At 43.0% G+C, this 15,175-nt stretch overlaps 1 protein-coding gene across 3 annotated transcripts in view; it reads left to right on the plus strand.

Annotated features, from left to right (window-relative positions):
* The window catches only part of cadm4 (cell adhesion molecule 4), a 168,191-nt gene that overhangs the window by 116,788 nt on the left and 36,228 nt on the right, over positions 1–15,175 (plus strand). The window contains exons 1-2 of one of the 3 annotated variants that reach the window (XM_086218069.1): positions 5,622–7,597; positions 14,620–14,766. In XM_086218069.1, coding sequence (XP_086074195.1) covers positions 7,501–7,597; positions 14,620–14,766 — 244 coding nt within the window. In that variant the 5' untranslated portion in view covers positions 5,622–7,500. Of the gene's footprint in view, positions 1–5,621; positions 7,598–14,619; positions 14,767–15,175 lie in introns of those variants that run through there. The other 2 variants (XM_086218068.1, XM_086218067.1) reach the window with 2 other exon arrangements.

Raw genomic sequence — 15,175 nt, forward strand, 5'->3', positions numbered from 1 at the left:
AAATGTCATTGTGACTGCTGATGATGAATACTTTACTTGGCAGTGGTGCTCTCCACCTCATGTTAGGTATCTGACAGCAGGTCAAAACACAGCAGTGTAGCCAGATTTGGTTGTTGGTGGGCTGCTCATTGGTGTGTGCTGATTGTTACTTTAAAGACGGTGTGATTTTTTCAGGCTGCCACTCAGTTCAGTGAATAAAATGGTATTAAAATGACTTGCTGCCACTGTTTGGCTGTGTCAACAATAAATCAGAGTTCTGCAGTATTCCCTTTCGACTTTTAGTACTGGCTCAGCTCCCTTATAACCTGATGCAAACTAGGATTTCTATGGAAAACCCAAAACGGCATGCTGAGATGATAAGACACCTCGTGGTGTAAAAATGACACTTGTAAACAATTCAGTTCAGGTGGAAGGAGCTATTATAGGCAACATAAGGGTTGTTTGGTTTTTTCTGTTTTTTTTTTCAAATATTCGGCTGGTTGATGCTTGGCTTTTGTCCATTCAAATGAACGACTACACGGTCTGAAAACAATTTTCGGTAGTTCTTGTTCAAGACAGAAGAATGGAATGGTTACACTATACTGAAGTTAAGAAATGATGACATATTATGAAAGCAGAGGTTCTGCTGAATAAATGATACCAAACATTTTATGACTGCTAAAATAGAGCAAAAACGAAGGGCATAGCAAATCATCAGAGAATGGCTCGGACTCAAACTGGCTTTTGTCCACATTGGCATTGGAGACGGAGAGTCTGCCAAATTAGTTCTGGAGGAAAAATTATAGATCTGGCTAAAGTCATGTAAGGCACCAAAAAAAAAAAAAAAATGAGAAGTGAAATCGTGTGCATATAGGAAAGGGTCTTAATCTTGTTTGTGTAATGATAGCTGTATTGAAACATACTGTGCGGAGAGCGAATATTTTTACTGAATAAATGGGCTTCTTTAACATCAATAGAATTCATCATTTTGGGGGTTCATCACTAGAAAGTGTTCTTCAATGCACAGTCAGTTCGGTGTCAGCCTCAAAAAGAATAAGCTAAAATTGTCCCACCTTAATGCACGATTGCCGCATAATAGGATGAGACTAATAATAAGATGTCTACAATGGCTACCATGGTGCTTTTATGCCCTTCCTTCCGCTCTGTAACACCAGTGAATAGACAGTGCCAAGCCGGCTGTCTGCCAGAAAATGAGTATAATCTCCTGGTTTACCTTACGCAGAGAAGTGTGAGGCAAAGATATGGATAAAAACACTCGTGCATTCCCATCCAAACCATGTAATTTCAGACAGATAGTGATTAAAATTCTAATATCTGTTTTGTATTCTCGTTAGCCTGTCAGTACTTGTATTGACTTTTATTTATTTGCCAGACACAGCTGTCAACACACCAAAATACAAAGAAAATCACATTTCAATCCTGAGTTATGTGAGGAGAGATGGATGGTGTTGCTTGAAAATACATCCACAAAGATTTGGGCTGTATTGATCTCCGTATCCAGGTGCATGAGGTGAACATGAAGTAGCCTGTGCTGTGGCTCCAGACTCTACACTCACTGATAATGCCCCTAAATAGAGGAGCTGTGACTTTTTCCAATTAGTGAGTTCAGAGCAAACCCAGTTGGATTAGCAAGAGCATGGCTTTACGCTAGCTATTAACACCAAGTCAGCCAGACAAACAGGAATTTAAAAAGATGAGAGAGGAGGGAGTGCAGAGGCCCAGGAAGGGACCAAGTGCTCCAACTCCGAGTGAATGTGTCAAGATCGCGGTCAAAATCGTTTGTTTTAAGGGGGGGAAAATAGCTTCTAAATTGGTTTCCAACTTTTCTTTCCAGTTGGTGTTACTAATTATCAAATGTGCTAGGCTCATACCAGCACATTTCACACTTTATGTTCCACAAAAATCCTGCTTGAATGTGTTATGTGAATCCTTGTTCCACAGAAAAGCTGAAACTCCTTAATATACAGCCAAGACAAAACAGCCCTAATTCCTGTAACTGATAAAGACAAAATATTAGAAACTCCCCTCAGCAAGTACAGTTTAACATTGCCACAAATTCTCCCTAAAATGGCCCCTAAAATAAATCAATATATCTTTCAGACCGTTTCAATAATAACTGAGCATTAAAATCCTCATGAAGAGAGGATTTATTGAAGGGCTGTTAAGCTGCACTGGTTTTGTCCAGGTGTATTCATAAATTGGCAAGTGAGACTCTGTTGTAATTTAATACAGTAGAATTCCCTCTAAAGTTGTTATTTCATGTCATTCCACATATGAATCTGTTTGACAGTTGGGTGAATGTTACTGAGACTACATGTTCAACCATTTCTGAGGAGCTAAAATTTTAATGTTTGACTGAAAATCCGCACATGATTACAGACAATGGCTGCACAATCAGAGAGAAGCTATAGAAAGAAGATGATATAGAAATCTATTTCATTTTTTCTTCCCTCTCAGTTGGCAGCCTTTGAGCTGAGCAGATGTGCATAGATGTCAGACTTGCGGGTTCAGTTGAGCAGAGTTTCCATCGATGTATTGTGATAAGTACTTGGAAATATTGCATTCGAAAGGTTGATGTCAATGGAAACATTTTGAAAAAAAAGCCTTTCTTTTTTGTTTGAGCTGGTTTTTGCCTTTTTTTTTAAGAGTAAATGTACAAAAAGGGAGTTTGAAATCCCTTTTTCAAATAAGCTCTGACAACACAAAGCCAGCTGTTTGAACTGTCTTCCCAAATATTCCCAAACTTTTTGCTGGACGTCATGCAACATAGCCGATGGTCGCCAGCATGAATGAAAAACTACAGCTCGCCAGATTCGGAGAAAGACCTCCTCTTCTTCTACTCTGCTTGTTACATCCATGCGTAACGTTGCCTGTAAGTCGGGAACATCTTACAGAAATATGGTTTCTTTGCTCCAAATCAGTTGATAGAATCTTATCTAATTGCATTTCCTTTTTTCTTGAAAGATTTTTTGAAAATCACTTGACCATCAAATGACTCTGCAATGGAAGGCACGAAAGAGTTGTCCAAAAAGTCACTTTATTTGTCGACAAGTGCTTTTTTTAAATAAAGACTGTTGAGTAGTTTGTGGAAAGTTTCTAAATCTGGGAATAAAGAAAACAAAGAAAGTTTGAAACAGTGCACGCAGACTCTTTTCATGGCAAAAATAACTGCAGTACCAGCCACTCGGGTAGCCAATGAGATTTCAGGGATGACTTAACTCATTCAATCTGTCTTGCTGCCTCTCACCATGTAACCTGTGAGTTCATACGCATGCATCAATATAACCAAATTAATACTTGGATGTTCACTTCATCTGAAATACCCCTGGGGAGACTGAGGAGTTCATGATATGTATCTTTACCTTCCAAGAACAGCTGCCCTCCCTCACAGTTTGCCAGCTAATAAACTCACACTGTATATATGTAACCCTACCACATGCTCTCTCTCTCTCTCTCTCTCTCTCTCTCTCTCTCTCCCTCTCTCTCTCTCACGCACACACACACACACATGCGCGCACACACAAATATGCTCCCAACCCACTCACTCGCAAAACCTCGAGGGAGACATAAGAAATAAATTCGACACTTCCGCTTACCCAAGAAGCGCCTTAAGGACAAAGGGAAATTTAATCTTGGATAAGCCTCACGATAGAATCTCTACATTAGCCCAGTGCTGCTGGTTCACAGCTCTCCCATCAACCCATACTTCCCACACCTTGGCTCGATTCCCTTGCATCTCTCACTTCTCTTCTCCTGCCATCTTTTCGCTCTTGCTCCTCCTTTGTCTTCTCCTACATTCCTCTCCAGTTCCAACACTTTCCTCACCTCACTACCACTCATTTCTGTCCCACCAGCCTTGTCTCCCAAACCGTGGTCTCCCTCTCTTTTCATTCGTCCCGTCAGCCTTCATCTCTATTCCCCGATGTGGAACCTACTGTAAATATCTATATTCCTGTTGCTCTCCCGTGTCAGAGCTCTTTAATACCATTGGTATTAAATGCTGGCACGACCTCCTCAGCATACTTAAACAGGCAGGGATCCTTGTAAGGCTGTTTGAGTGCTTAATATTTTCAGCACGCTGCTGACTTAAGCCCCTTAAGTGCTTTGGCAACACTTATTCCATGGTGGCACCAATGAAGCCCATTAAAAATTTTATTTGGATGAGGGAGAGAGAGGGAGAGAGAAGGAGAGAAAAAGGGGGGAGGGGAGATAGGGGACACAATTCGCCATTACCCCCCTTCCTTCCGCACGTACTGCGACAAAAACAAATACACCCATCAGGGGGTTGCCCACACAGGGACTTTACAGACACACAAATGCACACACACTCCCCAGTCGTGCCGTGATTTGTAATGTATTCTTCCTTTTGTCTGTAATTATGTTCCTTGTTGCTCTGTGAAGCACTTTGAGGTGACCCTTTGGTTGAAAGCACATTTGACTTTATTTGACTCTGTAATAAGGAACAGTAAGTTTCAAATGAAATGCACAAAGATGTTTGTAAATAGGGCTTATGGCAGATTAGATCTTGGTAGTTTATGATCAGTTGATTAAGAACAAGTCGAGGTGGCATTATAAAAGCAAAACTGTGTTGTCTTTTGAATTTTACAAGACAATGAAAGTCATAGACTCAGAGTGTATTTAGCTGGCGCCATTGGCTTTGTATTGCCTGTTTTATTGCCAATAGCAGTAATGATAGTACATGTGGCAATGAGCTTGAACAAAGGCATTGCATTATGCATGATGTGTTGATGCAAAATATACTGACAGGTTGGACTGGCTGTTAGCAGTGATTTCTGTTTCATCGCTATAAAAAAATGGTGCAGATACATTTATTGAGCCAGGTACATCAGCATAACTCACATCATAGTCATATTCATTTAGGATATATCCATATCTGCTTGAAAATACAAATGTCACACACTGTTCTTGTCAGCTGTGCACATCCCTGCTGCCATAAAAACAGCCATTTAACATAAAGAGCTACTATGATGCCTCTGTGTGTGCCTGCATGGATAAATTAATGGCTAGTGGATGGTGAAAGGGCCAAACAGGCAGCCAAATGTACACTCTGCTCCAGTCAACAGTGGACAGTCAAGCACATTCAGACACACACCGCCACTGTTTGTTGACCTGAAAGACGACCATTGTCATGACTTCCACGCACACAACCAACACTATAACCTTCACAAAATAGGATGCAAAATATGCAGACACTGATCCCACACTGACACACAGACATACAAGCAAGGGGAGGGAGGCCAGGGTTATATAAACAAGTGCAAGAGGGATAACGGATAGGCAGATGGGTGTGATTAGCAACGATTGGGAATATAACAGGATTAAGGAGCCAAGCGATTGTGGACAAACTTTTGGGAACTAACTAGCTGCTGTGGATTGACTGGAGGATTGAAGGAAGAGTAAGGGGGCAGAGTGGATAAACTAAAAACATTCTGAGGAGATCAATTGGAAGAAGTGAATAGACTTTTGCTTCCGTGCGCCAACTGCAATGCCCCAGACCTGCCAGACCTGAACTGCTGGTGCACACCCACATAGAGTAATTTTCTCAGCGTCAGCCAGTTGACCGGTGAAATCAGCGCTGCAGGGAAGATTGGTGATGATCCACTTTCGTCTTTGCCAGTTTCAGGGCCATCACTGTTAGAGCTCATTGTGTTTGCAGTGGCACAGAGAGTGTAAGAGAGCGGACAGTGTGTGTAGTAATCTTAGGATGACACCCACACTTTATTCCATCAGATAGTGCTCACTGAGGTGTGCAGCTCGTCACGCTTTTGACTTCAAACATTCATGCTGACACATACAGTTGTATACTCACAGGCACCTTTATTTTTTTCGCGCTAGATGCTGAGAGGGAACAACTATACCTAAAACACAGCAGCCTTTCAGCTCAGTGTGTACTGTTGGAGTGTGTGTTTGTGTGTGTGTGTGTGTGTATGTGTGTGTCTAATGCGCAGTGAGGCACTGACTACACCCAATCGAGCATGTTGATAAAGAGGAGTTAGTCCGGTCGATGCTGTGTGATTATACTGTCTGATAGCGTGGGATTATTCTGAGGAGTCTAAAATTACCAAGTAAAATCGTTGTCCATTTGGGCTACAGTGTATACATGACAGCGTATTGAGTTCTACCATTCAAGCGAATAATGGCGGATACCTTGCAAGAATAATGGACAAGTCGGTAAAATAACACACCTAAAAGTGAAATATTTCAAAGTTAAGCATCCAAGTGCAGTTTGCTTGACCCCTTTCAAGTTGGTAATTCTGCACAAGGAAAGGCACTTCGACTCTATCTTTATGGAGCGGCACTCAAGCTCAATGGATTTTATTTAACCTTAGCTATCTCCAGATGAGTTACACTATAAGATAGGGTCTCCGTGTCTCCAGAGACCTGGCCGTTTTCGATACAGCTCAAAGGAACATTGACTTCTGCCTGCTGATTTGTCGAGTGAGAAGTGCTGAAAATTCTGTTTGACTCATTAAAATACAATCTGTTCGAGAATTGTTGCCCTAGATTTCTCTGTCCTTGAGGGCACTGCAATGTAGTTAACTCGATTTCAAAAGTTTGCATTCAGTCAACATCAGTAGATATAAACTTGACTTGCTTTGGAAGACATTTTTGCAGCCTGTATCTGACTGAAATATAGTACTATTGATGTCAGGGTGCCTGGTGCTCAGAACTAGCTAAGCTCAGAGCTGTGATGTACAGTTGGTGATGAGCTAATTACCTTGTCCCTCATTTGGCTAATTGCTTAGCTGCTGTTACTGAATACATTTAATGCTAGAGAACACTATAGCAGGTCATCTCCGGTCACTTCTGGTATCGTTTTTTTTTCTAGTTTAGTGTATCGGGCTTTAGTCTCAGGAGGCTCGGAGTGCTGTGACAGAAAGTAGGTAGCCTAACAGTGTTGGCTTGTTATTTTTTTGCTCAGATGAGACTCAGCTTCTGCACTACTTTAAAACAGCCAAGTGTTTAGAATACAATGCATGTCACGAGTTCTTTCTAAGTAGCAGAAGGTGGTAAAGTCACCCAAGGAACTTTGTCTTCAAGCTCATCCGTGTGTGCATTGTGATAGGGTCTAAATTACTGTTGGCACCCAGCTCTGGCCTGTGTACTCTGGCTACAATAAACTCCTATGTGACTTTTCAGCTAAAGTACTTTCATTGCATGTGTTGTGATGCACGATAGCACATAAGAGTTCTTTCTCTGTGCGCCTTCCTTCAACAACTTCTATCTGATTGCACCGAAGTAGAGCTGGGCAGTTAGTGTGTTCACACGTCTGCAGCATTGCAGTTGAGAACGAATTGGTGTGTGTGTGTGTGTGTGGGGGGGGGGGGTGCATGTGTGTGTGGGGACTAGGTTGTCTGTAGCGGTGCAGGCAGGGTCACAGAGGAACCATTGATCTGACACACACGCACACACACACACACACACGCACGTGCACACACACACACACACACACATACACACACAGCTTCTCAATACACAATGAGGCCTGTTCGGAGCTCTGTCCTCTGCCGCCTCCTCCCTGCCCCCTTCTCCCTGGCCCTGCGCAGCCTGGTCCTCGTCCTGCTCTGCATCACCCGTAAGTCATGAATACTCATATTTACATCCATCCCTAAAAAATGAGACATTTAGCATGGTCTTAATGCACAAAAAAACTACATGATGCTCAAATGCACACATTTATTACAGCAAGGATGTCGTGAAAGCTCCCTGTTATGTAATTTTCCCTCCCTCTAGATACACATCACAATGTTTTCAATATTATATAAAAAAAAGACTGTAAATAAGATACTAACTGGTGTAAGTTGCTACTGAATAGGATCCAGTGAAGTGCCCGTGGAATCATTACAGAAGTGCTTCAGATGAAATGTTCAAACTGCAAGTAATTAAGGTACAATGGGTAATTGAGATTAAGAAAAGAGAGAATACGAAGACAGAAGAGTATGCCCAGGGGGTGAAAGGAGCAGGGAATGAGAGACCAGGCAGAAAAAAAGAGATGGGACGAATGGACCAAAAGGATTTAAAGGGAAACGGTCCGAAAGGAAAACTGAGAAAGAAAAAAGTGATACAAGAGTGGCTGAAGTCCTTTGCTCAACTTTCCTCTGAAGAACCTAATAAAAGAAAGCTGCACCCTAGAGTGGGAGAGATACAGCGAGTCAAATGGAGAGTTTGTTGAATAAAAAGAGAAGGGTGGAAGGAAGGAAGGAGGGAGGGAGGGAGGGAGTGGGGGAGTGCAGTGTAAGAGACCAATATACAGAGAGACAGAGAGATACAAGGAAAGAAGGACCTGGTCAGATAGATACTTGTACTGTATGAGGAAAGAAGAACAAAACTGTGTCTGTGTGAAAGAAAGATAATGGAGGGGTTCCAAAAGGGCTGCATGAGGTCGAGTTTTGAAAACAAGAATCATAAGGCAGACTGAACAGCAGTGGTGAGAAAAAGCAGTTCTAAAAGTGGAGCGGGTTCAGTAGCAGCAGAACAATGTGCTATTAATACATCCTGTCATTATTATTGTGCATTAAATACAGGACGATGTTCCTTCTCTGGCTAAAACACTTCCTTTAGCTTGGTGCCAGGTGAAATTTTAACCCAGTGCTGATTTTGGGGGTTTTTTGTGGGGGGATTTTTTTGGCCTATTTGGTCAGAAAGACATTGTCATTTATGGGATGTTGGGGCTGCTGAGTGGGGGTTAAAATAGGGAGTAAGGGAAGAGAAAAAAAATGTGAGTGTGTGTTATGGCAGTCAGTATAGTTATGCAACTCATGCCAGAAGGGCAGGTTTGTGTCAGGCCTTGAATTTTGTAGTCTTATTACCATTCATATATATTTGCATGCACATACTTGCACATTTCCTCAGTCCTCATATCCATGCACATTTATAAACATCATACACAACGTGCACAACAGATAGACACCAAAGGCAAGAGGTGGCTATTGAAGGGACGTTATGACTAGTGCTTTTGGCTGTGGTGAATCTCCAGTCTGGTAGGAATCGTGTAATAGCCCTGTAAATTTCCTTTAAGCTGCTGTTGGGGTGTGTGTGGTGGCCATTGTCACAGAGTTGTTGGGGCTGTGACAGACCTGAGACATAAAATGCTGCACAGTAGACAGAGCTAACCAGCTTTAGCTGGCAGGAAATGGGAGGAAAGAGAAGAAGAAAAATGAAAGAGACAAGAGGAGAGAGAAGAAGATGGTGGTTTGTGAAGGATACGAAGAGGTGAATAAGAGCAGAAGGAGTAATGGGATGGGTGGACAAGAGGAAAGACGAGCGCTCTGGGAGTTGCAATGCAGCGGGAGAGGGAAGAAGACTGGATGGGGCATGAGCTGTTGAGGTGATTGAAATAAGCCGAGGTGGAGAGACATAAAGATATGAAGGTCAAATGAGAGATGTGGTTGTGAAAAGAGGATGGTGGAAGAGGCAGGGGGTGGAAGTGATGCAAAGTGGAAAGAAGAGAACACAACAGATTCCATTGCAGAGGATGGAGGCAGCATGGTGCATTAAGAAATGGATGTGAAATATATAAATAAATGGATGTAAATGTTTCTAATGAGAGGTCAAGGGTGGAAAGAGACAATTTTATGCTGATTTAGCTGATTAGCAGTGCAGTGCTCACACTATAACAGTGGGTAGTGGAAAGAGAGTAGAAGAAGGTCTGAAGTTCCTGAGAGAGAGATTAAGAAAGAAAGACAGAAAAAAAGGATAGAAAGTGGAGAGAGGGCTGAGCTGTGCGACAGGCAATTAAAATAGGCCAAAGTAGAGAAGAAGATGAAAGAGGGAGGAAGAACGGAGATATTCAGTCTCCAGCTCCACTCATTTGTTTTGTCCTCTTGTCCCATTCACTCCTCACTTTTCCCATCTTTCCCTTGCTCCAGTCCTTCTGCTCTCCAGCACGCTATAAAAACAGCGTGATTATGCTGCAGACTTGAGCTGCAGAACAAATCACATTTAGCGAAGGAGAGTGTGGAGATAGAACTAGCAGAGAGGCAGTGGAGAAAAAAAGAGAAAGAATGAGAGATTTGCTAGGGAAATGAAAGCGTATTGCAGCTTTGAAGGAAACTCTTGCAAAGGGGGGAACACTACATGAAGAAAGGATAGGAAGGAGGGACAGGAGTGAAGAGATGGCAATTAACGGGGAGAGAGGAAGAAAGCGCTGCAACAATTCTCTTGCTGCCCAGGAGACAAACAGAGGAGAGAAGATCTTAAAGGCAGCGTTGATGAGGATGAAGTATGATGAGCAATAAATGATAAAGGAGAAGAGAAGGATGACATGGAGAATGAAAGGAGGAGGGACTGATGAGTGGGGTCAAGCATTAGATCAGGTATAGAGGATCAGGTGTGGAGGAGAGGGATGGGGATACTGAGGGTTTAAATAATAGCAGAAAGAGGGAGATTTGAGAAGAAGATTGGAAATGAAGGCAGCGAGAGGAGAGAATTATAAGTTGTGGACTAAGTGGAAGTGAGGGAGAGGGGGAGAGTATGCTCAAAAATCAGAAGAAAGGCTAAGCATAGGAAAGGAAAGCAACAGAATGAAGGTAATGAGAGAGACGAGAGCAAGATTTGTAAAGGATTATGTATTATTTATAGAGGGAGATTTTTTTCTTCTTTGCACTGGATTTGATTGGCAGAGTTCTGGCTCCCTGAGAAAGATGGAGCGATAATTTTAGACTGGGAAGAGAAGGGAGGGGAATTGGGGGAAGATGTGTGTCTGCGGAGGGAGGTACGGAGGAGAAGAACCTCAAAGTCAGCTATTTCATGGAGCCCGTACACCACAAAACTCTGTGATTAACCTCGAGCAAGTGTTTATACTCACACGTACCGAGCTTGCTCTCACACATAAACATCGCAACATTCATTTTCATACACGCAGAGGGAAACGAGCTTGCCTAACGGACTCGGGGGATAATGGGAAAAATGTACATCCAGATGGGGAGAGATTGAGAAGCTGCCAATAGACGACCCCATCAGAGTGGAAAGTATACGAGCTGCGGTTATTGTTTTAATTAAAGCAGTAATATTATAAGGGCTTGTGCATTGTAGTCTCCTGCATCGATTCCCTTGTAAATCCGTGGCCTGCATGCAAAGACAACACAAGCTCTTGGCCTGCATCCAATTGAAAGATAATGAGAGATAATGAATAGGGAGACAGCGACTGCACAGCTTCAAGGATACATGGGGGCTTGTTTGGGGCAAACTGAGACAGCTCATCTCTTATGTCTTTTCCTCTTTTCACTCTCAAAGACACGGAGAGGGAGAGAGAGAGAGATAGAGAAGGAGAGGTAGAGGGGCTGAGCGACGCAGCAAGGTGGTAATTCTGCTTGCTAACCTTGCGCCAGTGGGGCATTTTCCAGAATTTACCGTGACAAAAGGGTGAGCCAGCAGTCCACCTGGCTACCTCCCAAATTCCCCTCATTTAACTCTCCAAACCTCCCTTCACCCCCTCTTTCTGTCCCTTTATCCACTCCCTTCCTCGACTTATAACTCAACCCCATTGCGGGACCATTAGGACGGGCCCCCGATCAGCCTTGTCTTATGAATTTGCACGCCTATTATTTATTTATTTGTTTATGTATTTTGAAATGATGGCCCCTCATGGCTCTCTATTGCTGTTGTAAATAAAGGCTCCTTTTTTCCCGGGGCCATGACAGCAGGAAGAGGCAATTCAAGTGATGAGAATCACCAATTCACTGCTATGAAATACTGCCCCCGCTTGGTTGGAGAGAGAAGTGATTTTGTTTGTCCCGACCTCCCCCCACCCCACCTCCTCTGGTTTTATTTATCTGTTGATCATAGCCATCAGTGCACTACCATGCTATTGATTGCTCTCTGCATTCTCTCTTATGATTCCATGCAGGTGCAGTATTTTATTGTAGGCATGGATTTTAATGGGGACCCGATTAATACCTCTGTCACAGAGGTTGATTCCCTCCATCTCCTTCTTATTCCTTCTCTCTACTGTGCTATGCTGGTGATCAAAGGCACAGACTCATGGCTTTGATGTGAATGGCAGCCTATAAACCTACAGTCAAACTAAAGTGCTGTGCCCAGCTGCGTTATGAACAGGAGTGGAAGAATATGCGTCATCTCTCGTATATTTCATCCAACCCCCCACCAGCTGCATTATTATACCCAAACTATCACTTCCTAACTCGCTTCTATCATTTCCTGGTTAGCGCTCTCACCCCTCCCCCAACACACACACACACACACACACACACACACACACACACACACACACACACACACACACACACACACATTTTTCCCCATCCCTCTGTTCTCTTTTGCCCAGATTGATCATCCACAAGCTGCCAGCAGGTGTTTCTGGGTGGCACCTCTCAGCAGGCGGCAGCGGATGCCAGACGTTACACTTGCAACTTCAGTGACCGACTTCTTACTTGTCGCTATTCTTTGTGCTTTACCACGATGCCACTGCAGCTAATTTCCTTTGAAGGGGTGACAGCTGTAAGGAGAAGTGGGTGTACAAATGGACTGCTAATTAGTTTTCCTCTCCTCCTTCCAAAAGCAAACTTTTGGCCACTTTCTTTGTCCGGAGTCACCCTCCCACTTGACGCCCTCTTTCTTTGTTGGTTCAGGCGGGTCACTAATCACAAGCAGACATTACACTGACTTTGTCATGATGTGTTCTTATTATACTGCTTAAAACAATAGTGGCCTAGCATCGTTGTCATGGTGATGAGTCATAACAGCCATTAGAAAAATAATTGGGATGGCGGTGGCAGGCCCTGATGGCCCCGATATGAATCACAATATTGATGCAGAGAATGGGAGCAATAATGACTACAATTAGTGGTAATTGTCAAGATTTTATTCTTTGTTCCATCAAGGAGAGTCCCCCTTGTCTTTATCCCCCTTAGTTTTCCATCTTGAGTTTAATATCCACTGTGTCTTTCTGTTTCCCCTGATGTGAGGAATATGTAGACTTTGACTATTTCATTAAAAGAGATTAAAATCGAGGGAAGAATTAGATTTGGATGAAGTTGGAGCCATCAGATGATGTCAAAGTAGTTTAATTGCAATATGCCAACCCTTGCACATGTACAGTACACACATGCCCATCTATTGGACGAGTGTGTGTGCAGTGCGTACACGCGCGTTGAAAGAACACAGTCGATTGCAGATATAGACATTTATTTAGGCCCAAAGCAGCCAAGTCAGCAACTCCTGCTATGTCAGCCACCATCTGTTTTTCTCACAACATTTCCTGCCATCTGAAGGTGTTTTAGGGTTCAGAGATACTGCTAAACTCAGCGAGGACATATATAGTCCCACCATCTTTATCACTTTATCAGAACACTTTATTTCCTGCTTCATCATCATACTGATGTCATCCTTGTCCTGAATGTTCCCTACGGCCAAAACTTTGACAAGGGAGAAGGCATGCAAATGGGGAAACAAATTGGTAAATACAAGTTTTGGGGCACCCAGCAAGCTGCTCCTCTCTTCAAGGCAATCACAATCCACTCCTGGCAGGAGCCGTACGGCTAATTGCTCCACAAATAATTTAAATTCAAACTGCAAAGCTTGGTGTCCATTGTGCTCGGCGGGAGGCGTGACTCAGCCGAGCCGTGTCAGCAGCCTGACCCACAAACACAGAGTGCGCTCCAATCAAAGCATAATCAACCTCCTCATTACTGACTCTTGGCCTGTCAGCAGCATCAAAGTGGTTCCCTGCTGTTTTGTATCCCCGTTGTCGAAAAATATTGGGGCTTGGGGTCAGACAAGTTTGTTTGAAAGATTGTAAGTTTCTGTGAGGGTGTAAGTCACTCTGCATGTGTGTAGGCATCTTCAGTTCTGAGTGTGTAATGATGGAACTTTCATAGACTTTATACATTTTCAAACACCAAAGCTACGTCGTGATCTCCACCGATCACACAGTTTTCAAACACCTGTCATAAGAAGCATCACATCGGGATAATGGAGTCGAATCGATTCCTTGAACTAGCACCTGGATGAGAAACGGTATTTAAAATATGCGAAGTGAATGAGTGGCTGTGCTGCACTTCGGCCAGCTTTTTCAGACTCATATGAAATAATTTCAGCATGAGGTGGCTGCGGTCCAACTTCTGGTCAGTGCATGTGTGCGTTGGTGTGTGTTAGCGCGCGTCTGTGCTTGTGTGTCTAAATTCAAGACCGACAGCCACTTAGAGGCTTAATAAGGCATTATGTATTCAAATGTGTGTGTTGATGCATTCTGAGTAGCCAGAGGCAACAGGGCTATTTGCCTGCGTGTTTCTCTGCACATGAAAAGATGAATGGCTATAATTATAATGATCTTAATTATAATGATAAGAACACATTGTTCATAAGGACCTCTTTACTTGTTGCATCCTTCTGTGTCCTTTCTCTCACTCTCCCATCTCTATCACTCTTTCCTTCATCCCTTTCTTCTCCACCATTTCTCCCCTATTGTGCCTATATGATGAATAGCGAGTAAATGAAGAATGCTTCAAGTACGTCATTTCGAAAGGTTCTATCTCCAAAGAAGTGCAAATTTAACATCTCTTTTTTCTTCACATTTGTTCCTCTCCTCTTCCCTACCTCTTTTTTTCTCCCTTCTCTTCACTTCACCCTCCTTCTCAGCCCGTTGTCAGGCCGTGCAGGCAGAGAATGTGACAGTCTTGGAGGGAGGTACAGCCCAGATTTCCTGTCGCCTGCAGAACTATGATGGATCAATCGTGGTCATCCAGAATCCTCGCCGGCAGACCCTCTTCTTCAACGGCACACGAGGTGTGTATCCTCATGCACGTTTATCCAAGAACCCAATCATTTGCTTCATATGACCTCAGTATCGTTTGTATTCAGACTTTTGAACACATCAGCAATGACTCATCAACACTCACACTTTGCGTTTTACTTACTGCAAATGGGCCTCACTTTGCTTTTGAAGCATTGCCACATTAAAAAGTCAGATAATCACACAGTTAATTAAAGAGATGGTTTTATTTTCTGCCCTAACACTGATTGCTTTAAATGTTTTAAAAGCATAGTTCGAAGTATCCTGACGAATTCGCTGTTGACCCCACTGATGAGATCAGAGGATATTACAGTTCCTCATTAGAACATGTCCTTGGAAAACACTTTTTTTTTTTAAAAGGTGGCTCTATGGTAGATAATCATTGTAACAAATATTATAATG

This window comes from Aulostomus chinensis, chromosome 11 (assembly GCF_037954235.1).
Source record: "Aulostomus chinensis isolate RoL2024-O1b breed Wild chromosome 11, RoL_Achi_v1.0, whole genome shotgun sequence".
NCBI classification, from domain to species: Eukaryota; Metazoa; Chordata; class Actinopteri; order Syngnathiformes; family Aulostomidae; genus Aulostomus; species Aulostomus chinensis.